Source organism: Gopherus evgoodei, chromosome 4 (assembly GCF_007399415.2).
Source record: "Gopherus evgoodei ecotype Sinaloan lineage chromosome 4, rGopEvg1_v1.p, whole genome shotgun sequence".
NCBI lineage: Eukaryota > Metazoa > Chordata > Testudines > Testudinidae > Gopherus > Gopherus evgoodei.
The window spans coordinates 152145217-152169944 of NC_044325.1; the positions used below are offsets into that span (position 1 = coordinate 152145217).

General features: G+C 45.3%; 1 protein-coding gene across 2 annotated transcripts in view; it reads left to right on the top strand.

Annotated features, from left to right (window-relative positions):
• Positions 1–6428: 6428 nt before the first annotated feature.
• Positions 6429–24728, top strand: part of LOC115651382 (E3 ubiquitin-protein ligase RNF213-like) — a 170080-nt gene continuing 151780 nt past the window's right edge. For both annotated transcript variants that reach the window (XM_030562298.1, XM_030562299.1), the window contains exons 1-7: positions 6429–6590; positions 7238–7547; positions 10739–10858; positions 13800–13933; positions 17607–17691; positions 22272–22408; positions 24132–24237. In XM_030562298.1, coding sequence (XP_030418158.1) covers positions 10753–10858; positions 13800–13933; positions 17607–17691; positions 22272–22408; positions 24132–24237 — 568 coding nt within the window. In that variant the 5' untranslated portion in view covers positions 6429–6590; positions 7238–7547; positions 10739–10752. The remainder of the gene's footprint in view (positions 6591–7237; positions 7548–10738; positions 10859–13799; positions 13934–17606; positions 17692–22271; positions 22409–24131; positions 24238–24728) is intronic.

Sequence of the window (24728 nt, forward strand, 5' to 3'; positions counted from 1 at the left end):
TGACTACATGTGGAAAGGACGGGGAAGAGAGAGGGGATTCGGGCCAGCTCCACTCAGGGGGCAGGGGAGGAGGGCAACATACTCATTCACTCTCTGAACAGGTTCCTGCCATCTTCCAGCCTGGTGGGGGCAGGGCCTCTGGGGGAAGAGGAGGTGCAGGGCAGAGGAGCAGGGCTGGGAAGAAGAGAAAGGAGCAGCAGGGGGCAGGGCCAGAGTGCCAGTGCACCTGTGGGGCCTGTATGGTAATCCGCCACGGCCCATCACTGTAATATCCTACTACTCTTTAAAGTCTTTATCCTCACAACACCCTTATGAGGCAGAGCAGGGCCATTAACCCATTGCTCAGATGGGGAACTGAGACACACAAGAACAGATTTTTAAAGGTCTTTAGGCATCTATTTTCTAAATCACCTGGGTGCCTACAACTCATTGATTTCATGTGTTTAATGGGTAATGAAATAGATGCCTGGGCACAAACCCAGCACAAATTTAGCTCTGGCTGGGTGGCAGGAGAGCACTGGCTGCTGGCTGGCATGCTGCCATCAGCAGCAATGTGGAAGTCAGGGTGGCATGGCATGGTGGATTCCCACCCTTATTTTTGCGCTGCTGCTGGTTACAGCGCTGCCTTCGCTGGGTGGCCAGAGAGCGTCAGCGGCTAGCCAGGCACCCAGTTCTGAAGGGAGAAGCAAAAGTGGAATAAAAAAAGCCCACATAAGTGATCTTCAGATAAAACAAGACCAGAAAACCATAACCCACAACCTTCCAAAAATTAAAGCGGGAAACAAGCCCAATTCCACTTATTATAAAGCAGACTTGGACACTGTTGTGCCTTTTTTCCCCTTTACTTTCTTATGCCAAAGAACTTCCTTTGTATTTGTTAAATCAGGGAATGAATCAGAAAGTTTGGGAGCCCAGGACCTTGGTCTATCTAACATTGTCATTTCTCCAGCAAGTTCAGGCTGTTTTGCTGAACAAATCATACCAGCAGAAAATCATGAGATTCACTTAAAATCATTAGATTTAAAAAAAAACAAACAACCAACTGTGGGATTGTGTTTATTTGCCTTCTGGTGATGGCGTCTTTAGGATGCAGGTTTTCAAGCTTTTCTTTGCGACCATGAAGGGTAAAAACGTGCTTTTTTCTTTAATGAAAGCTGAGAAATTTGTCCAGCAGAATCACAGGACTCTGGGAGCTTTAAGAAAAATGCCAAATACTGCAAGAGAAGACTAAGAGGTCATTTGATCACAGTCAACATAGACAGCTCTGTTAAGATCCAGCAGACAAAAGCAGGAAGCGAGCCAATGGCTGGGAACGGATGTGAGAAAAATTCAGACTAGTAAGGTTCAACAGGGAGGGGCATGGAAACATTGAAATATTGAAACATTTGCTGTGAACAGGGTGGTTCTCTGAATAAACATGGAGTCCATCAGCAAGACTGAATGTCTTTTAGGTCAAATAGAAAATATTGGACTAGATGCAGAAATTAGTGGATGAGAATCTCTGGCCTGGGTTATGCAGGAAGCTGTGTTGGATGGGCACCATTCCAGAAATGAGGCATCAGAACTAAGAGCTGGTCTACACTACGGGGGGAAATTGATCTTAGATACGCAACTTCAGCTACGTGAATAACGTAGCTGAAGTCGAATATCTAAGATTGGATTACTCACCATCCTCACGGCGCGGGATCGATGTCTGCGACTCCCCCTGTCGATTCCACAACTCCGTTGGGGTTGGTGGAGTCCTGGAATCGATATAAGCACGCTTGGGGATCGATATATCACGTCTAGATGAGACGCGATATATCGATTCCCGAGCAATCGATTTTAACCCGCCGATACGGCGGGTAGTCTAGAAGTAGCCTAAGTGACATCTGCTGACTGGATTTGGATCTATTTTGTGTGTTATACTTCAGAAGGAGAATTGCTAATTGGTTGATTTATTCAGGGCTCTTTCTTAGTCGCTCATCCATATCAGAGGAACAGATAAGGTGTTAAATGTATCCATTCTCTTCTGAATGAAACTTGCTGCATTCATCTTTCACTTTGGAGAAGTTGCCAGCTATTGCAATTTGATCATAAATCTCACAATAGCTGGTGTTTTTATTAAAGCCCCAGGTGTTGGAGTCATGGAGTAAAGCACTGGACTGGGTTCTACCCAAACTCTGCCATTAGCCTGCTGGGTGACCTTGGGCAAGTCATGTCCCTGCCCCGTGCCTCAGTTTCCCTACCTGTAAAATGGGGATAATTATACTTCCTTCCTTTGTAAAGTGCTTTGAGATCTACTGAGGAAATGTGCTCTACAAGAGCTACATATTATTATTAGCTTTTTCTTTTTTTATAAATACATTTCTAGCCCTTGTGGCTATGGTGAAAAGCTTGAGGGCATCTGAAAGCTTTAAAACCCAACGGCAATTAGAAAGAACCCAAAATTCATTATTATCTTTAAAACACCTCATGATTAACCTTAGGTTTTTGAACACTAGGGAGTTGGTAGTACAGTGAATTTCCGAAGTGAAGTGAATTTCCAATGCACCAAGCTGAGCCTGGTTCTGTTATTTGATTGATCAGAAAAATATGCCCTGGGTTAAAGAACGCAGCTGCCTTAACAAAAATCCCTTCCCTGATCTCCCTAAGTAGGGCTGATTCTCATGACTTTCAGAGAGAGCTAACAGCTGTACTTCAGAAAACTCAGATGTCTGTTCACAAGAAGCACTCACTCCAATTAGCCAGCACACACCCCAACCCCCACCCAATGGTACAGGAAACTCATGTCAAAGGAGTAACGGAAGACCAACTAGGTTTTCGTATTGTTCATAAAAGCCAGCAGAAGATGAAGAAAGACTGGCATGAACTCAGATTGTCCTGGGGAAAGGAGCCACAAGAAGAGGTTTAAATTTTTAACAGTGAGGATAATTAGTCACCAGAACAATTTACAAGGGTCATGGTGAATTCTCCATCACTGTCAATTTTCAAATCAGGACTGGATATTTTTTTTCTAAAAGATCTGCTCTGGGAATGATTTTGGGGCAGTTCTCGGGCCTGTGTTACAAATGGTCCCACCTGGCCTTGGAATCGAAGGCAGCTTGGGTTGGCAGGATGGTGAGATGGAAGTTTCTAGAAATGAGAGGAAATGTTCAGTTATAATCAGACCCAGATTTGTTTTGATTGGATCATGTTCCTGGAATGAGGCTGCCACCCTCTTTCTGGATGTTGTGTGGGGTCGAGCAGCCGAAGATGTGGGCTGGAAGGAGCAAGCTTCAGCACTGTGGCTACTCCCCTATGTCCACCTTCACCTTGGGTCCCTGGGATCCACCTTGAGACCATTGGGCCTTCGTTGTCCTGACCTTGAAAGGTGCCCTGACCAGACCAGGCCAGAGCGTAGGATCATGACATTGCCACCACCACTGGCTCTGGCTAAATCAGTGGATCTCAAACTTTTGTACTGGTGACCCCTTTCATATAGCAAGCTTGTGAGCATGACTCGCCTAATAAATTAAACACACTTTTTAATATATTTAACACCATTATAAATACTGGAGGCAAGCAGGGTTTGGGGTGGAGGTTGACAGCTCATGACCCCTCATGTAATGACCTCATGACCTCCTGAGGGGTCCCGACCCACAGTTTGAGGACCCCTGGGCTAAATCCTGACCAATACTTGAGATGTGAGGGTGTGTCACCTTGTACTCTCTCTTCACTTCACTTTCTGTCTTCTGTGTAGCAAGAATCTGGATGCTTCTCAGCTCTGTGAGCTAAGAGGTGAAAATATGATCTAGAATCTGGATGATTCATCAAGAAAAACTTCACTCCACAAAGCTGTGAGCATGACCGGATAAGAAACTGAAAGCAATGCCTTAAACTGTCTGGTAACAGTATGTCTCCTATCAAATGGCTCAGAGCAGGGGTCCCCAATGTGGTGCCTGTGGGGGCATCTAAATGCGCCTGTGTCCTGGCCGGTGTTGGAGCATCCGCCGAAATACTGCAGAATTTCTGCGGCATTTCGGCGGTGACGCCCCTCGATAACGCCGCTTGCCACCGACAAGTGACGTCATCGAGAGGCGTTGCCGCCAAAATGCCGCAGAAATTCGGCAGCATTTCGGCGGATGCTCCACCGCTGCCATGGTCCTTCGTCTGGCAGGCGCCAGACGAAAAGGTTGGGGACCACTGGCTCAGAGCATAATGCTGGCCTTGTCTTTTTCCAGCAACGAGGCTACAAGTGTGAGTCAGCACCAGAAACAGAAACTGCATTTTCTACCTTTTGACTTTTCTCTCCGAACAAGCTGGTCTTGTTTTGTATGAAAGGGAATAGAATTAGACTCCAGCAGCAACAGCAGCCACTCCAGATTATTGCAACTGACACTTTTCTCCCCAAAAAGACAGTTAGTACCATCAAATGCTGTGAAACAGACGTTTCCCCTCAAGAAAACCCTTCTGAAAGACAAAGGGGGTAAGGGATATTATTACAATGAAAGTCTTACTCACTGCTTTACATTTCAAATGCTTTAGCTTCATTTTTGTGTGTGTTTAATAAGAGTTTACCTTTGGTGAGGGTTTTTGACAGAGGCAGTTGCTCTGGCAGCCACCAGCAATGACTTGACAGGAACTGCAGACCACACCCCAGATTTAACATTAAAACAGTAAATAGGGTGTTTACAACACAGATAACAACAACCCTGCTGGACTTAAAAAGTTTGCCAGTCTAAAACTCTCTTAATGCAGATGCAATTTACAGCAGCAGAATACTTTTGTTGGTATAGTTTATGCCAGTTCCCCAAGTGAAATAAGCTATAACCATTAAAGTTTATGTCACTATAACTGCACCCACAGTAGGGAATTTTCTAGCACAGAAATGTTGCAAAAATCACCTTCAATCAACATTATACAAGCAAAAACTTCTAGTGTAGGCTCCTAATTCAATTAGGGAACATCTGCAGTGCAGTCAGCGAAGTGACCACAGCTCAAGTGGACAAAGTACATAAGAACGGCCAATTTCTCAAACTTAATTGCACCGCAACACTTTTCTGACAACAAAAATTACTACACAACCCCAGCAGGGAGGATCTAAGCCTGAGCCCAACTGCCCCCAAAGGCGAGGCAAAAGCCTGAGCCCTGCCACCTCAGGTGGGGAGGCCAAACCCCAAGCCTAAGGACTTTAGCCCCAGCAGGGGGCCTGTAACCTGAGTCCTGCCACCCAGGATTGAAGTCCTACGGCTTTGGCCTTGGACCTGAGCAATGGGGCTTAGGCCCCAGGTGGTGGGGCTCAGACTTTGACTTCAGTCCTGGGCCCCAGCAAGTCTAACACCAACCCTGGTGACCCCAATAAAATGGGGTTGTGACCCACTTTGGGGTCCCAATTCACAGTTTTAGAGCTGCTAGGCTAGCAGAAGCCAAATACCTCAGGGACATCATGGGCAGGGGCCTAGTGAAACCCCAGCTGAACAAGGCAGAGGTAATACAAAGTTGGCCTCAACTGCCCAGGAAGAAACTGCTCGGAATACTTCTGGGGATAGTGGGATATTACAGCATTTCATTCCCTGCTTCGCCACCCTTTGGCAGATCTCATAAAGACCAGAGGCCCAGGCCTGGTCAAATGGACCAGTGCAGCAGAATAAGGTTTTGCACATCTGACAGCCCTCTGCAGTAAACCCAGTGCTAGTAGCTCCAACTGTTGAGAAGACGTTCATCCTATAAATGGATACCTCTGAAGTAGGGTGGGGAGCCATACTTTCTCAGCCAGGAGGAGAGGAAGAACACCCCGTCTTTTACCTCAGTAGAAAACACCTACCCAGAGAACAAAGGTACACTGCAGAGAAGCAGTGCCTTGTGGTAAAATGGGACATGGAAACCCCCTGGTATTATCTGCTGGGACAGAGGTTTACCCTTGTTGTGGCCCATGCTCCCCTTAAGTGGATGTGCCAGAACAAAGAAAAAAAATGCAAGAGTAACAAGATAGCTCCTGTTGCTACAACCCTTTCACTGCAAGGTGCTGCAGAGGGCAGGAACCAGGCCCAGCAATGCTGGGAGGGGAAACTTGTTTCTCACATAGCCCAACTACATTGCATTGTGGGGGGAGGAGGTGCAGATAGGTGACAAATTCAGAGCTGGCAGCTAGAGCTGGTGAAGGGAGGGCTGTCAGTCCTAGAATGGTGAAGGCCCTTTTCCCTGCAAACTGAAAAGAGATTACCTCAGGCTAATCAGAGACACCTGAGTCCAATTAAGGAGCCTGGGTATTAAAAGCCCCCCCCCCCCAATGGGAGAGAGGGAGGAAGAGGGATGAGAAGTGACTGCAGCAAGGTTTGGGGGAAGTCAAGAGAAAAAGCCTCTGCAAAGAGTGGTTCTCCTCCCTTAGTAAACACTGAGTTGAGCAGGGAGGGGCTGGAGGCTGGAAGCCAGTGTACTAAGAAACTGTCTTGCTCAAGGGTGTAAAAGAACTAACTGGGCGTACCCTGAGGCTTGCCTTTTAAACATCATAAATATACCAAAGTTAAGAATGAGGAACCACTGGAGTAGACTGATTTATTCCAGTTACCTCCCTGCTGCCAGAAGTAGAAATGCTGAGGCTGACATAGGGAAAGAGTTGTCTTGCCACTGTACGTAATTTAGTTTAATACTATAGTAAGTCTGATATGAAACTGGTTGGGAAGTAACAAAAAGCTCAGTAACAGCTCCTGATAAGAAAGATTGGAGTAGAGCTGGGTGAATATTTAATGTTTGGTTTGCTGGCCGTGCCCATTCAGGTCAACTTGAAATAAAACACACATTCAGGTCAACTTGAAATAAAATAAAAAACCTGCAAAATTTTCAGTAAATCAAAAAGTAAAATAAATAATTCCTTTTGCATTGAATGAAACAGTTTGACCGAAAACAAAATGTTTCATTTCAGCTTTGAGTTTTTAAAAACATTATCTTTTTAAAAATAAAATGTAATTTAATTTTATAACAAAAAACTGCTTTATATAAAAAAATTGAAATATTTCATTTCACATATTAAAACCAATCACTTTCTTTCTTCTTTACCAACTAAAACAATTCAACACAAATGTGCAATTTTTCAATAGGCCTCAATAGGCTTTTTTCAGTGGAAACATCTTTCGGTGCGAACAGTTTGCCCAAATGTAGTCAGGAAGTGAGATGCAATTCCACTCTGCTTTGCTAAGGCTGGGAAGTAACAGATCTAAAGGACACTTTTTTTGAATGGTTGGTGACACTAACAACTCCTGTCTCTCATGATTTCCAGATTTATTGGTTACACTGTAACCTCCCTGGCCTCAGCAGCTGGAGCTACAGTTTCATCTTGAAGGCAGAAGTAACTGAAAACCCTGCATATTGGCCTGTTGCAGACTACAAATGTTACTGAATTACTTTCACTTTCAAAATAATAGTTACCCTCCCTCACATTTACAAGAAACAGAAAGCGAACAAAGAAATCACGTGTTGGGAAAGCAATTAAAATGCAGCATATATAGGCAGACATGAAACAGATGCATTTCCTAGTGAAGATAACATGCACACCCAGGCACCTCTACGGCCAGAGAATCTGATATAAGGTAGGGTAAATGAGTGTGAAGATTTTTTAAAATGCTATATCCTGTATGACTTAGTTGCTTTGTGATGGGATTTATGCCTGAGTAGAGACAGCAGGATTTCCCCGCGCTTCTGAAATTCATGACAAACCCTCAAGTTAAGGACAAATGGATGGATCCTTCCTCTGCATGAGCCTATTATGCTGAAATTAGGATTACATTTCCTGCTCTTGGTTTAAATTGCATTGTTGACTAAAATAGAGGAATGACTATTTAGAGAAAGTTCTTTTCTAAATTCTGATTCACAGGAATTATGGTACATTGTGGTATAACTTCTGTTATATGCCTTTAACATAGATGTGCCTCCTTATTTCCATCCTTTTAAAACTGGGATAATGACATTCACTTCTTCAGAGTCACCCTAGATTTATAATACTGGTGTCACTGAGATCACAATTTGCCCCGACCCTGTGGCAGTCAGTGGCTGAGTCAAGATTGACTTCAGGGGAGCTGAAGATAGCTCAGGATTTATCCCGAGATCACTGAGAGCAGAATCAGGTGTAAGATCTGTACTAATATCACATTGCTGTGATGTGCTATGTGCAATTTTGGTTGAACTCCCCTGTCCTTCGCCTTGTGCCATCATTAACACCAGTGCAAAATGAGGGTAGAGCACTGGACTGGGGCTCAGGAGTTCGATTTAAGGGTATTTACATGGTATATTTTGATATGTGAGACCATGGCTACACTTACAGTTCTGCAGCGCTGGTAGTTACAGCTGTGTTCGTACAGCTGTGTAGGGCCAGCGCTACAGTGTGGCCACACTGACAGCTACCAGCGCTGCAGTGTGGCCACATTTGCAGCATTTGCAGCGCTGTTGGGAGTGGTGCATTGTGGGCAGCTATCCCAGCATTCAAGTGGCTGCAACGTGCTTTTCAAAAGAGGGGGGTGGGGTGGAATGTGACAGGGAGCGTGGAAGAGACAGAGAGAGTGGATTTTTGGAGTTGACAGTGTTCTCAGCTCCCTGCCTTGCAAGTTCTAAGGACTGGAAGCCACTGAACAGTGCCTACCTTCAATCATTTTAAAAGTTCTGACCCCCTTCCCCCACCCCTCTCTCATTCACTAAATGCAAATTATGCACTCCTAAATAGCCACCAGATAAGCATCTGCTCAACACGGACTTCCCCCTCCCCCTCTGCCGTGTGAGAGTGCTGTTTCTCTCTTCAAGCAAACAGCTGTGAACATTCCAAAGTAATTCCCCTGCGTGCCTCCACTCGCTCAGCAAACAGGAGCTGTGTTTGTTTTTTAAATAAGCAGTTTGGCTGAACTCCGAGCTCTCCCTTTCTTCCGGTTTGTTGTGGACAGGAATTCTGGGATACCTCCTTATACCCCGGAGGTCAATAAAAGCGCTGGTGGAGTCCACACTTGCTGACCAGCGCAGGATCACCAGCGCTGGAATCGCTACACCCGAGGCTCGACCGGGTGTACAGCCAGCGCTGCAACCAGGGATTTGCAGCGCTGGCTGTGCTTTGCAAGTGTGGCCACATCCTAAGTTGCAGCGCTGTAACCCCCTCACCAGCGCTGCAACTCTCTAGTGTAGCCACGGCCTGACAATTTGTGTTTTAATGGTGATAAAGCTTTAACTTTTTGAATAATAACATCTGCATCATTAAATAATTATTGGCTGACCCCTCATTGTTTCCTACAAATGTGAAAACTTAAATAGATACAAATCCTTAAAAATTGCTTAAAACACATAATTTTGCACATATATTTTCAGTGAAAACTTAAATAAAAATAGAACAATGCTTAAAAGTAAACATCAGTATTATCCATCAGAATTATATACAAAAAATTCTGCCAGACCTAATGATAAACATATACAGATACATTATATGTCAGCAACACATGTTCTGTGTCACAGACAGACTCGCTAGATATACTAATCAGAACTTCCAGTGGGCCAAGCAAGGATGGGGCCCCATGGCGCTAGGTGCTGCACAGACACAGTGGGTGGGTGGTATACGAAATGACATGATTTCTTTTAGCTGACTGTAAATTTACTCCTCCTACTCAGTGATCCAATTAGTGTTAGGTATAAAACCATACAGAAAAGAGCTCAAACAAGTAAACATTTAAAAAAAAAAGCAGGGCAGGAGACCAAAAAGATAAAGCAACAGGAAGGGTGAATAACATCTCTGTTCCCATCTGCTAGGGGTTAATAACATCAGCAAATTAAATGCAATGTTGAGCTTAAAAATTGTGCATATGTGTTTGCCAGACCAGGGCCTATGTCCATTGTGCATAATGCATTAAGAGTATTAACTGCATGAAAAAGAAAGTAAAATATTACTAGCTGATGGTCACACCTTACCGCCCATCTTCCACTGTCCTTTTCATGAGGAGAACAGTTTTGTGGAAATTATTATTTGCTTGTCTACTGCAAGGGATTTATCAGTTGTCACCCAATTCCTTTTGTCTTAATGCTGCTGATTATATTTGACAAATATCATTTTTGCTAACGCTGTTGTGCTGGCAGAAGGCCAAAAGAAAAGAGAGAGTGAGAATGCATTTTTGGTTTTACTTCTTCATTTTGTGTCCTTAATCATGCAAGCTGAGCTGAATTTGTTAGGTTTGTTTTCACATATGATACTTTTGACACAGCTCTGTGACTTCCAGGAATCTTCACATGAACTGCTTCTTCCTGGATAGCTTATGCCTTGAAATTCAAATCTTAAAATGAAAAGCTGGAATCAATTGTTGAAGAGAATTAAGGCCAATGAAATCAGAGATTTACAATTAATTACAATGTTAAAAAAAAAGCCCTACCTATATCACTTTCTTCTTTTACTTGAAAAGTAAGGGGGAGGCACTGCTGGTTTTTAGGTTTGTAACTGATACAATGTTAGCTGCTCTCATAATTTTATTGTTTTGTGATATTTGGTGCTTTTTTAAAATCCTGACCTCCTGGAGTCAGATAGTTATGTGAGACTCTCAGCTTTCATTTAAAAACAAAATCAGATTCTATCGCTCATTGCTGGGGAGAAAAGCTACAAAACATGATCCCCAAAAGGCTCAAAAACCAAGAGGCAAAGCAAAAAAGACCCTGATATATTATTTTTTAAAAGCCTCATGATTTTTAAAACCAATCCCGTGATCTTCTGGGGACTGTCTCATGAATCCCTGCTGATACAGCTCTTTGATTGGCTTTCTAGGATAAGCCATAAAAATGAAGTGTGCAGAATGCGACGGCAAATGTCTGGAAAGAGGGACACTCTGTTCGGAATGTCAGCAGGCTCTGAAGGGCCCAAATGGGTCGCAGAGTCAGACAGAAGGTAACGTAAAGTATTACATGTATTATTGGTGGGTTGAAGATTCACTGTCAGTGACTCATTTGATTTATAGGATGGGGAGTTCTTCCTCCAGAGAACCTGGGAAAGTTCAAATCAGCTTTGAGTAAAAAGAACCCCAGCATTGCTATTTTGTAAAATCTCATGATTTTATCTCTTTTTTTAATTTTTTCACTCCTTTTCAGTTAAAAAAAAGTGTGAAAAGTCTCCTCCTCCTCTCCCCCACCCCCCCAAAAGTAGATTCCTTCTCCACACACTGCCTCTCACCCATAAAACTTTCCTCTTTCTGTGAAAGTAAAAGGGAGGGAAAACACCAGAAGATCCCCAAATCAACATTTTTCAGTTTCCAAAATCTCAAATAAAATATCATTTTGATGCTGAAATTAAATAAACTGTTAATTCAAAATGAAAAAAATATTTTGACATTTTCTGCAGGAAAATGATCCATTCTAATCTTAAATCTTTTAAAAATAGATTCATGGGGTTTGATTTTCTGGTGTAGAGAGAAACCCAAAGATCTTCACCTGCACAACACATGCTTGTATCGTTTAAGCTGAAGGAGCAACTCTTGTTAGCTGGAAACAATAATAGGCTTTTATCCTCTGTCAGCTAGATTTTCAAAGACATGGATGTTAGGTGCCTAACTGCAATTTGCACATATGAAACTCTCCCCTTAAGTGGTTAAGGCACTAAAATGGGACATGACATGCATAGCTGCCTGGTTTTTACTTCTGAACTATGCCAACCTAATCCCTGGTGTAGATGCAGCTGGGATGATGGAAGAATGCTTCTACTGAACTATGCAGGGAGGTGGTTTATGTACAGGCATGGAAAACCCCCTTCTGTCTCTACAGGCTGCCTGTATACTACAGGGTTATGCCAGCAGAGTGACAGCACAGTAGCTATCCTGCTGTAGCCCCCATAGTGTAGACAAACCCTTAAACCAGCCAGGGTTTTATTCTTGTGTGATAACCACCTTCGGGGTAATACTCTGGGGATTGAACCAGGGACCTCCCGTGCTAACAGCACAAGCTGCTACAGTTTGAGCTAAAGAGACAATGCTCGCATTGCAAATGTGGGCTGGAGCACCTCACATTCCCTGTGGACCTATAGCCCACTCAGCAGTGGGTTATACTTGTGCTTCATGTTATCATTCACACTTTTGTGCAAAGTGGGTGTGAAATGCTACCACCAGTGAAAGCAAGTGAACAATGCTGATCTCCCTTATTTTGCAAGGTATGGACAGTTAGCCCTGCAGATTGATTATCTATGCATACAATAGGGAAATTGTTTTATAGCAGGTTTGCTGTCACTTGCTAATGGAATGCATGCCACAGTGAGGGGTGGGGGGAATTTTTCTTTAGTTGTCCAGTTTTATCATTAACATATTCATTGTTTTTTTAGAGCAGTTTGATTTGACAGAATTATCAAGTTAAGACTTGATGCAAAGCTGAGGCCCCAAGTGTGTTGTGATTGTATTTCTTTCTTTTGGACATGCTGTGTTGTCAATGCTTTACCAATAGCTATTCATGTCATATTTTCCCAAACCTCATTAAAATATTTAGAAAATGTTAAAAGAAACCACTGCAAAAAGATTCCTACATGTTTGAGCATCTTCCTTAATATCTATTGGCTTTTCCACTCCACTTAAATTATTATTACTCTCAATACTACTACTACACACATTAAATGATATAGGGGCTTGTCATAAACAGATAGCTAAGGGTTAATGTCTCTTTCACCTGAAGCACCTGACCAGAGGACCCATCAGGAAACAGGATTTTTTTTCAACTCTGGGTGGAGGGAAGTTTGTGTCTGAGTCTTTGTCTGTCTGCCTGCTTTTCTCTCAGCTTTGAGAAGTGATTTCTGTTTTCTAATCTTCTGTTTCAAAGTGTAAGGACAAAGGGATCAAATAGTGAGTTATATGGTTTCTTTTCTTTGGTATTTACATGTCTATAGTTGCTGGAGTGCTTTGATTTGTATTCTTTTTGAATAAGGCTGTTTATTCAATATTCTTTTGAGCAATTGACCCTGTATTTGTCACCTTAATACAGAGAGACCATTTTTATGTATTTTTCTTTCTTTTTATATAAAGCTTTCTTTTTGAGACCTGTTGGAGTTTTTCTTTACTGGGAAACTTCAGGGAAATTGAGTCTGTACTCACCAGGGAATTGGTGGGAGGAAGAAGTCAGAGGGAGATCTGTGTGTGTTAGATTTATTCGCCTGACTTTGCATACCCTCTGGGTGGAGGGGAAAGAGAGATTAACTCTCGGTAATTCTGTTCTCCAGGACTGGAAAACGGGGAGGGGGGAGTCCCTCTGTTTAGATTCACAGAGCTTGTGTCTGTGTATCTCTCCAGGAGCACCTGGAGGGGGGAAGGGAAAAAGGATTATTTCCCTTTGTTGTGAGACTCATGGGATTTGGGTCTTGGGGTCCCCAGGGAAGGTTTTGTGGGGACCAGAGTGCCCCAAAGCACTCTAATTTTTTGGGTGGTGGCCGCCGTACCAGGTCCAAGCTGGTAACTAAGCTTGGAGATTTTCATGCTAACCCCCATATTTTGGACGCTAAGGTCCAAATCTGGGACTAGGTTATGACAGGGCTCCATTGTGCTAGTGCTATACAGACACTCAGTGACAGATCATGGCCCCATCTTGCTGGGTGCTGCACCAACACACAGTGATTGAAATTTGGGTCCCGTTGTGGTGGGTGCTATGCAGATCTATACAAAGACACTGGCCATACCATGAAGAGTTAACATACTGAAAAATGTATGTTTCCCCCTATTACCAGCAGTGGGGTAAAATGAGGGAAGGATTTTCCCTGTGATGGAGACTCTTAGATGGTCATTTAAATAAACAGTGGGAATTTGCCAGTCACACTCTGTGAACAGATGCCATTTTCCTGTTTTTGACTTTTTTCATACCAGGAACTAAATCTTTAAAACTAGATACAAATGAACCAAACCCTGTAAGTTCAGGACTGTCAGAAGATGCCCCTGCTGAACAGGATCCAGGACCGGGACTCCAGCCACCAGCTGATTCTGCTGAAGCAGCCATTGAGGTGGGGCTTTCATTTCATTAGGATCAGTGGGAATTGAGCTTAGTTTTATGGTTGCTCAGGAATTTTCCATTTTTTTTTCTTTTTGCTATGAAAATACTGATTTTTTTGAAACTGAAATTCCTTGTGGAAACATTTCAGTTTCAATGGACTTTCACCAAAACATAGGCCTGGTTTCCTACCAGCTGACCTGGTGCGGTGTTAGGGGGGGCGCTAGGGTGACCAGATCACCCAGGTCAAATATCGGGACGTGGGGGGTGGGGAAGGGAAGGAGCAGGGCGGGAGGCAGAGAGGAAAAAAATGGCGGCAGAGCAAAAAAAAAAATATCCCCCACACCTGATTCTTTCCCACTCTGCAAGCGCTGGAGGGAGGCCTGGGAGACTCGGGGGAGCGCGGGGTCGGGGCCAGGCAGGACTCAGGCGCAGTATTTGAAGGGAGAGTAGGGGGCTGCCCATGGGGCCAGGAGGCGGCTGTTCTCCCCACCTGGGCAGTGGGACTTGGAAGCAGCCGCTGCTGCAGCTCCCACTGTCACGGGGGGAGGAAGTGGCCGCTGGCCAAGCTCGGCAGCTGCGGCTCTGGCACCCATGAACCCCTCGAGCCCGGGCCTGCTGCGGGGACCCAGCGCGCACGCCCAGTCCCTGGCCAGTCGCATCCGGGCTGGCTGCCCAGCTGGTGCAATCCCACAAGCGGCTCTGGAGTGGGGGCAGCAGGCCCCAGCCCCCCATCCCACTTGGGTCCTGCAGAGGGGGCTGCCGATGCCTCCGCTGCGGGATTGCACCAGCTGGGCAGCCAGCCCAGATGCGACTGCAGCGGGCCCGGGTGCCAAAGCCGCAGCTGCTGGGCACCAAGTGCTTGGCCATTTCCTCCCCCCGCGGCAGTGGGAGCTGCAGCAGCGGCTACTCCCGAGTCCCGCTGCCCAGGTGGGGAGAACAGCTGCTGCCTGGCCCCGCAGGCCGCCCCCCCTACTGTCCCTCCAGGTATCGCGCCTGAGTCCTACCTGCTCGGGGCCAGCCCGGACTCACACTCAGGGTATGACTATACTTACAGTTGTACAGCGCTGGGAGTTACAGCTGTCTTCGTACAGCTGTGTAGGGAAAGCGCTGCAGTGTGGCCACACTGACAGCTACTAGCGCTGCAGTGTGGCCACAATTGCGGCGTTGTTGGGAGTGGTGCTTTGTGGGCAGCTATCCCAGTGTTCAAGTGGCTGCAACATGCTTTTCAAAAGAGGGGGGCGAGGGGGAACGTGGGGGGGAGAGAGAGAGTGAGTGGATTTTTGGATCTGTCAGCTCCCTGTCTTGCAAGTTCTAAGGACTGGAACGTACACATCACCAACCTGCAATCAATTTAAAAGTTTCGAGCCCTTCCCCCACCCCTCTCTTATTCACTAAATGCAAATTATGCACTCTTAAATAGCCTTCAGACCACATAAGCAGCTGCTCAGCACGGACTCCCCCATCCCCCTCTGCCATGTGACTTCTCTCTTCAAGCAAACAGCTGTGAACCTTCCAAAGCAATTCCCCTGCCTGCCTCCGCTAGCTCGAGCAAACAGGAGCTGTGTTTGTTTTTTAGATAAGCAGCTCGGGGGTGCTCGGAGTTCAGCCATTCTTCCGGTTTGTTGTGAGTAGGCATTCTGGGATACCTCCTAATATCCTGGAGGCCAATAACAGCGCTTTTGGTGGGGACACTTGATGAGCAGCGCTGCATCACCAGCGCTGCAATCGTTACACCCCAAGCAGACCAGGTGTACAGCCAGCGCTGCAGCCAGGGAGTTGCAGCGCTGGATGTGCCTTGCAGGTGTGGACAGTTACTAAGTTGCAGCGCTGTAAGCCCACCACCACCAGCGCTGCAACTCTCCAGTGTAGCCAAGCCCTCACCCCAGCCCCATGCTTCCCTGCATCTCCTGGGCATGGTGTGCTTGGCAAGAGGCGAGGATTTGGGGAGGGAGCCAATGGGGGAATAAGGAGGTGGAGTCGGGGCGGGGGAGGGCGCAAGCCTTTCTGGTCTCCGGAGCCTTTGCTTGTTTGTCCAGTGTCCCGACCTAACATTGGTCGGAACGCAGGACAAACAAGCAAATATCGGGACAGTCCCGATAAAATCGGGACGTCTGGTCACCCTAGGGGACGTTAGGGAACCTGGCATTTCAGGTTCAATGGAGACTCTGAGTGTGGCAGCTCTGGAAGCTGCTCTCAGGTCTCCTAGGTTTGTCACTTTGCAGCAGGGGACTTTCAGGGCAGTTCCTGAACGTGGGGGATTCCTGGAGCTGGGTGCCCCTCAAAGCATCAACAGCAGCCCAAGGAGTCCAATGGAGGAGGGGCAGCTGCTCCATATTTTGTTTTGAAAAAGTCAACCTGAAAAATTTTGATTTTCCTGAAACAAATTAATTTCTTTCCTGTGGGAAATTTTGAAATTTCTAGGCTATGCCTTCACTCGAAACAATTTCAATTTTCTAACCATCTCTAATATTTGGACACCTCATAAAGACCTGATTCAAAGTCCCAGTGAAATCATGGGGAGTCTTTCCACTGACTTCCATGACCTTTGGATCAGGCCCTAAATGGTCTAATTTTCAGAAGCATTGGGCACCCAGCAGCTCCCAGTAAACAGGATCTACTGGCTTACGCTGTTGGAAATCTTTCCAACCTTTTTTTCTTTTTTGACTAAACCAAAATTTCCAGAAAAGTATCCACTTTCCTCAAAATCTTTTGATTTTTGGCAGTTTTGGCCAACAATTATTTAGTTTTTAATAGTTATTGACCAAATTTTAATTTTTTTTGGCAATTTTGGGCCAAAATTATTTTGGTTTTTGGAGGTGTTGGGCTGAGAATGTTGGGGGGCCTGGCAGGTTTTTGACAAATAGCTGTTTTTTTTCTGTGAAAACCCCTCCCATTTTCCAGCTCAGTACATCTGAAAATCAGTCCACTTATTTATTTGCCTAACTATGGATGTAAGAGCCTAACATTAGCCTCCAGTTTTTGAAAATGTTATCCATAATAACCCAGCAGCTATTAACCTGCTCAGTTAATCTGTTTCTGCCTTCGGCTAGCAGAGGAGTTGTTCATGCAGCTACCCTCATGCCTGTCAAAGGCAGGGCCGGCTCCAGGCACCAGACAAGAAAGCACGTGCCTGGGGCAGCACATTGTAAGGGGCGGCATTCCGGCCAATCTTGGGGCTGCATATTCCAGACTCCTTGCCGTGGTTTTTTTTTTGCTTTGGCAACCCAGTCTGCAGCTCCGGAGCCCCTGCGTCCACCAGTCCCAGCCCAGCCCTGCAGGGCACGGACCCCGGCCCGGGAAGCGCAGGAACTAGCGATCCCCGCCGCTCACCGTGCCGCCGGGCTTCCCGGGATGCACCACTCCCTGCCACCTGCACTGGCTGCCATCTGCACTGGCCTCCGCCTCCCGTGCTACTCTGAGCCCGACTGAGTGGGCTGCAGCACTTGGCTGCCCATGGGTGGACGGAGCGGGTGCACGCTGCCCTTCACCCCCCCGCGAGCCGCTTTGACCACCCTTCACGTGCTCCCTGCGGCTGCCTTTTTTATTTATTTATTTATTTTTGCTTGGAGTGGCAAAAAAGCTAGAAATGGCCCTGGTCAAAGGGCTGCATTTGGCCTAAATCAAACCTCTGCTACATTTAAAGAATTACCCCATTTATGCTTTGATTACTTTCCTTTTCCAAGGAACACAAGGTTGGAGCTACGGACCTAGCCACTGGAGAAGCAGAGACAGAGGAGCAGAAAGAGGGGAAAACACTGGATAGTAGAGGTAACCATTTCATTTCCCTGTGTGATTTTTATTTTAGAGCTGGGTAAACATTTCAGACAGACAGTTTCCATGCAGATTTGTCCAAAATGAAACATCTCATTTAGAAACTATCACAATATTTTGTTTTGATAATGTTGTTTTGATTCAATTTGTTTTGACTTTTATATTAAATATTAAATTTGGTATCACATGTATGATATTTAATAATATATATATGATATGAAATGTTTAATAGAATGTAAAAGTCAAAATAAAATGAATCAAAATGACACCATTGAAATAACACATTTCAATGTTCCTGAAAATAAAAATTTTGAAATTTTCATATTTTAGGAAATTTAATAATTTCAGCTTTTCATTCCAATTCAGAACTTACCCAAGAAATTCTGAACTTCCCCAATTCAGAATTTCCCTAAGAATAGAAATTGTCTTTCATGAGCAGCTGTAGTAATTTTGTTTACAAGTTTTTGATTTATAAAGATAAATGTGATCCAAAAATCTGGCCCTTCCACCTGTAAAGCCTAAATTGATGTGAACTGTTACCGTTTGGGAGCAAGAGAAGATGTGTGAATAATCTCACAGAGACACAGTTAGTGCCTTAATTGGACAGCCAGAAGTCTGGGGTCTAGTAGCTGGGATGGGATCACTGCAGTGTGGTCGATCTCTGGTGGACTCAGACATGAGGCCATCATGCCATTTACCAAGAGGTAATAACATCTCCTTTCTAGCTCTGCTATTGGGAATCCCAACCATGATGGAGCTAAGGGGTTTGTTCTTCAGAAGCATCCCTTTGTCACATTGGGTATGTCTACACTACAGGATTATTCCGATTTTACATAAACCGATTTTGTAAAACAGATTATATAGTCGAGTGCACGTGGCCACACAAAGCACAATAATTCGGCGGTGTGCGTCCATGTACCGAGGTTAGCGTCGATTTCTGGAGCGTTGCACTGTGGGTAGCTATCCCATAGTTCCCGCAGTCTCCCCCGCCCATTGGAATTCTGGGTTGAGATTCCAATGCATAATGGTGCAAAAACAGCGTCGCTGGTGTTTCTGGGTAAATGTCGTCTCTCAATCCTTCCTCCGTGAAAGCAATGGCAGACAATCATTTCGCGCCCTTTTTCCCTGGATTGCCCTGGCAGACGCCATAGCATGGCAACCATGGAGCCTGTTTTGCCTTTTGTCACTGTCACTGTATGTGTACTGGATGCTGCTGACGGAGGCGGTACTGCAGTGCTACACAGCAGCATTCATTTGCCTTTGCAAGGTAGCAGAGATGGTTACCATCCCTATTGCACTGTCTGCCATTGTAATCTGGCGATGAGATGATGGTTTTCAATCATTTTGTACCGTTTGTAATTGGGAATTGGTGATGACGGTTATCAAGCATTTTGTACCGTCTGCTGCTGTCATGGGTGCTCCTGGCTGGCCTCGCTGAGGTCAGCCGGGGGCGCATGGACAAAAATGGGGATGACTCCCCGGGTCATTCCCTTCTTTATGTTTTGTCTAAAAATAGAGTCAGTCCTGCCTAGAATATGGGGCAAGTCTACTAGAGAGCCAGAGAGCACAGCCGCTCTGGGTCAGAGCCCCAGAGATCCTGCAGAAACGATGAGCTGCATGCCATTCTAGGGGGTGCCCCTGCAACAACCTCACCCATTGCTTCCCTCCTCCCACACCCCTCCTGGGCTACCGTGGCAGTGTCCCCCCATTTGTGTGATGAAGTAATAAAGAATGCAGGAATAAGAAACACTGACTTTTTAGCGAGATAAAGTGAGGGGGAGGCAGCCTCCAGCTGCTGTGGTAGTCCAGGCAGGACATTAAAGAGTGAAGGGGAGAGGAACTCAGCCTCTCGCTACTATGATAGTCCAGGGAGTACAGAATCTTTTCTTTAGACACGAAAGGGTGCTGGGGGGCTGATGGAGCTCAGGCTCCAGCTGCTATGATGAGGACGGTTACCCAGCATTTTGTACCATCTGCCGGGAATGACAGGGAGTCATTCCCATTTTTACCCAGGTGCCCCCGGCCGACCTCACCGAGGCCAGCCAGGAGCACTCACGGGATGATGAAGAGGATGGCTATCAGTCATTTTGTACTGTACCATCTGCCACTGGAGAACGGAGGAGAGAGGATGCTGCTGTTTAGCGCTGCAGCACTCCATGTACCAGCCGTATCCAGTAGACATACGGTGACATTGAAAAGTGGCGAGAAACAATTTTTTTCCCTTTTCTTTGAGGGGGGAGGGGGAGTAAATTGACGACATATTCCCTGAACTACTGGCGACAATGTTTTTGACCCTTCAGCCTTTGGGAGCTCAGCCAAGAATGCAAATGCTTTTTGGAGAGTGCAGGAACTGTGAGATAGCTGGAGTCCTAAGTCCCCAATCCCTCCCTCCATGAGCATCCATTTGATTCTTTGGCTTTCCGTTACGCTTGTCACGCAGCACTGTGCTGAGTCCCTGCTGTGGCCTCTGACTATCATAGCCTGGAGATTTTCTCAAATGCTTTGTCATTTCGTCTTCTGTAACGGAGCTCTGATAGAACAGATTTGTCTCCCCATACAGCGATCAGATCTAGTATCTCCCGTATGGTCCATGCTGGAGCTCTTTTTGGATTTGGGACTGCATCGCCACCCGTGCTGATCAGAGCTCCACGCTGGGCAAACAGGAAATGAAATTCAAAAGTTCACGGGGCTTTTCCTGTCTACCTGGCCAGTGCATCCGAGTTCAGATTGCTTTCCAGAGTGGTCACAATGGTGCACTGTGGGATACCGCCTGGAGGCCAATACCGTCGATTTGCGGCCACACTAATCCTAATCCGACATGGCAATACCGATTTCAGCGCTACTCCTCTCATCGGGGAGGAGTATAGAAACTGGTTTAAAGAGCACTTTATATCTATATAAAGGGCCTCGTTGTGTGGACGGGTGCAGGGTTAAATTGGTTTAACGCTGCTAAATTCGGTTTAAACGCGTAGTGTAGACCCGGCCATTGACTCATTCATCTCTTCCCCAGGAGGCTGTGAGCAGGGCTGGCAGGTATCATAGGCCAGAGAAGGCTAAGGTTTTCCTGGCCCAGACTGTGATCCAACCCAGGCTCTTCCCTCCCACTCCCGCCCATCCCTGAAGCCAGTGGGGGCTCAGCACCAGCCGTGGCCTGGAACTCAAGACTCGGCCAGGGGCTGGGGCACCCAGGGGTTGGGCCAGCCAGGGAAACTCAGGCCGGCTTGGGCGTCAGTCCTGCTGGTGTGGGCCAGGGCAGCTCAAGGGTCAGGCCTGCTGGTGCAGGGTAGCTGGTGGGGTCGAGGTGGTTGGGGCCTCAGCAGATGGGGTGGGGGCTGGCGGCCTAGCCCTCCTGAATGGAGTATTCAGCCACTGCCCATGGCTGTGAGTGTTGCTCATCAGAATATGAGCGGGGGGGGGGAGGGGTCTGGAAAAAATTTAGAGGAAAATATATATTTTTGATACAGTTTGCTGAAAACTGAAAAATAAACAAAAAATTTCAGTTTTCAGCAGCCAGAAACTGAAAAGTTTTCAGTTTTGCAACACAAAATTTATTAATAGATACATTCTGCAAAAATGTTTAAGATAAAGACAAAATTTTCCCTTGAAAAAGCATTTTGCTTAATAATTTCTGACCAGCTCTAACCGTAAAATAATTTTTTAAAGTAGCTATTTTTCAATTTTTACCAAAATTAGCTAAAGAAAGGGGCCAGGGATGGGGCTGGACTAAATGGGAGGCTGATAACTGAGTGGGAAAACTGTGGGGGGTTTTTTAGGGCTGTCAAGCAATAAAAAAAATTAATCATGATTAATCATGTGATAAAAAATTATTAACGATTAATCATGTGATTAATCACACTATTAAACAATAATAGAATACCCTTTATTTAAATATTTGGATGTTTTCTACATTTTCAAATATATTGATTTCAGTTACAACACAGAATACAAAGTGGACAGTGCTCACTTTATTTTTATTACAAATATTTACATTGTAAAAATGATAAAAAATAGTATTTTTCAGTTCACCTCAAACAAGTATTGTAATGTGATCTCTTTATTGTGAAAGTGCAACTTACAAATGTAGAATTATGTGCAAAAGTAACTGCATTCAAAAATTAAACAATGTAAAACTTTAGAGCCTACAAGTCCACTCAGTCCTACTTCTTGTACAGCCAATTGCTCAGACAAACAAGTTTGTTTACATTTACAGGAGATAATGCTGCCTGCTTCTTGTTTACAATGTCACCTGAAAGCTAGAACAGGTGTTCGCATGGCTCTGTTGTAGCCAGCATCACAAGATATTTACATGCCAGATGCACTAAAGATCCAAAGTGAGCACTGTATACTTTTGTTCTGTGTTGTAATTGAAATCAATATATTTTAAAATGTAGAAAAACACCCCAAAATATGTAATACATTTCAATTGGTATTCTATTGTTTAATAGTGCGATTGAAACTATGTTTATTTTTTTTTAGTTAACCATGTGAGTTAACTGTGATTAATCGGCAGCGCTATTAATTATTATTATTATTATTAATAATAGTGTGTTGTTTTTATTAACATTTGGTTTAACCAGGATCTGGAAGGTTAGAACCAGAAATAAATGAAGGAAATGAAGAAAATGAAGGAAAACCTGAGAGTCCAGGACTTTTGAAAGATGTCCTGTCTGGGCAGGAATCAGGACCTGGATCCCAGCTTCAGCAAAAAACAGAGGTAGGAGTTATTTCCAGGTTTATGTTTTAAGTCAGTTACTCCAAGGTATAGGAGGTAAATCACAGCTGTGAGAATTCCTCCCATTTCCGAACACAGTGAAAAACAAAATATCAGGCTACGTAAGGAATGGAATGGAGAATAACAGAGATACTCTAATGCTGATGTTACACCCTCCCATGGATACTGCATTCAGCTCTGGTCACCCCATCTCAGAAAGGATAGAGCAGAATTAGAGAGATGAGAATTGGGTGAGGGTTGACACCCATTTGGTTTTCACTTGGACAGTCTGGGTTTTGGCTTATGTGTCCAGGTGCCATTTGATAAGCCCTGATATCTGTTTTTTTTTATTTGGGGGGATGGGGTGGAAGAGGCAGAGCAGGGATGGGGCTTTGGGGAGAAAAGGCAGAGAAGAGGGTGGGGTTTGGGGGAAGAGGTAGAGGAGGAGGCAGGGTCTTGAGGGAAGAGGTGGAGCAGGGGGTGGAGCAGGGTGGAGCCTCAAGGGAAGAAGTGGATTAGGGGCCAGGCCTTGAGGAAAGAGACGGAGCAGTGAGTGGGGCCTCAAGGGTCCAGTTACTAGCCATTAGATAGATGGCAACCCTAGAGGAGAAGAATCAGGGCCTTGAGACATATGTGCGAAGAAAGATTGGAAAGATGAGGATTCCCAAAAAAGGGAATGGACATTTATATGGATAAATTTATGCACAGTTCAAGTAAATCTGGTAAAACGTTATAATAAACATAAACCCACCTCCTCTGGGGAACAAGCCACCCATTAACTGTCTGTGGATACGTATAAGTTACTCCATAACTGTTCACATGGTGGTTCCTTCCTATGTAAGAGCTGGCACTGACTGTTGGAGTCTGCTGGGCTGGATGGATCGTTAGTCTGACTCACGCAGTAACAACTGTGCTACTTGGATCCTGCTTCTGTGTTATCGCATGCCGTGTGAAATGTGTGGAAGAGAGGGCTTGAAGGAGCTGATTTGATACCATGGCTGCTAGAAGGAAACATGATGATGGGAAGCAGGTTTCAGTGGCTTGGAGGGCAGATGGGTTCTCGCAGGTGATGTGAAGAGTCAGAAAGAGTCACTGGGTGAAATGTTGGGCCTGTGTTATGTGGGAGGTCAGAGCAGATGATCACAGTGGTCCCCTCTCACCTTGGAATCTATGGATCTGTTCTGTCCATACCAAATCCCAGGAAATTACCCTCCAGTGAATAACCTGTTCAACATTATGCTTTCCTGTGTTCAGCCAACAAAAGATGAGAGGGAAAAAGGTTTTATGGATGAAATTTACCCCAACACAAATTCTAGGAACTGCCTCAATCCTGACAGGACTTAACAGCAGACAGCCTTCGTGTGCGAGAGACAGCGCGTGCTCTGGGCTGCTCCGGGCCTGACCCAGTGATGCATTGCCCCTTATTTGGGCTGATGGGAAAGTTTCCTCAAGTTTTCTTCAAGCTCAGGATCTCAGAGAGCTCCCTGGGGGCCCAGGCAGCTGTTTTGCCTTTGGATTTCTGCCTAGGCCTGAATTTCACTCCAGCTGAAGGCTTGTTACAGGACATAGAATCACAGAAACTTAGGGCTGGAAGGGACCTCGAGGGATTATCTAGTCGGGACACCTGATCTGAGGCAGGACACATCTGGCCCTTCTCAGGACTGTACTGAGCTGTCTCAGGGCTGTACGGCCTTTATTTCCTAGCCTTTAATTTTCCTTTTCAAAGGGACACAAGGACACCAGCTCAGACAGCAACCTCGCTGAGTCATGGAGAGGTGATGACCAGCAGCTGCAGGATGATGACTCCTGGGAGGTGCTACCCGACAGTGCAAGTAACCAGCTTAAAACAATTTGCTTAGGAAAATCTTTATTTAGAATTTATTTTTCCAGAAAAGAACAACTGATCCTTTCCCACCAGTACTGCTCTCCTGTAATGTCTGTTTTGACACAGACCGGAGGGGTGTGTCTTCTAGCCTATGATGTCCATATTGGGAGCAAAATTAACAGCCAGGGCTCTTTTAAAACATCATCTGACTCTTATCACCTGTCTATCTAGAAAAAGGGGGTGCGAGGGCACTATTAGCAGCACCCTGGTCACTGATGATGCTGCAGCATGAAGACGGCTGAAAGCTCAGCTATGATCAATTAAACACTGTTGGTGGGGATGCAGAGATAAAGTTTCTTGACACCTTAAATGATGGCTTTTTGGAGCAGCTGGTCATGAAGCCCACAAGGGGAGAGGCAATTCTTGATTTAGCCCTAAGTGGAGCACAGAAGGTGAAAATAGCTAGTCCACTTGGTAATAGTGGCTATAATATAATTA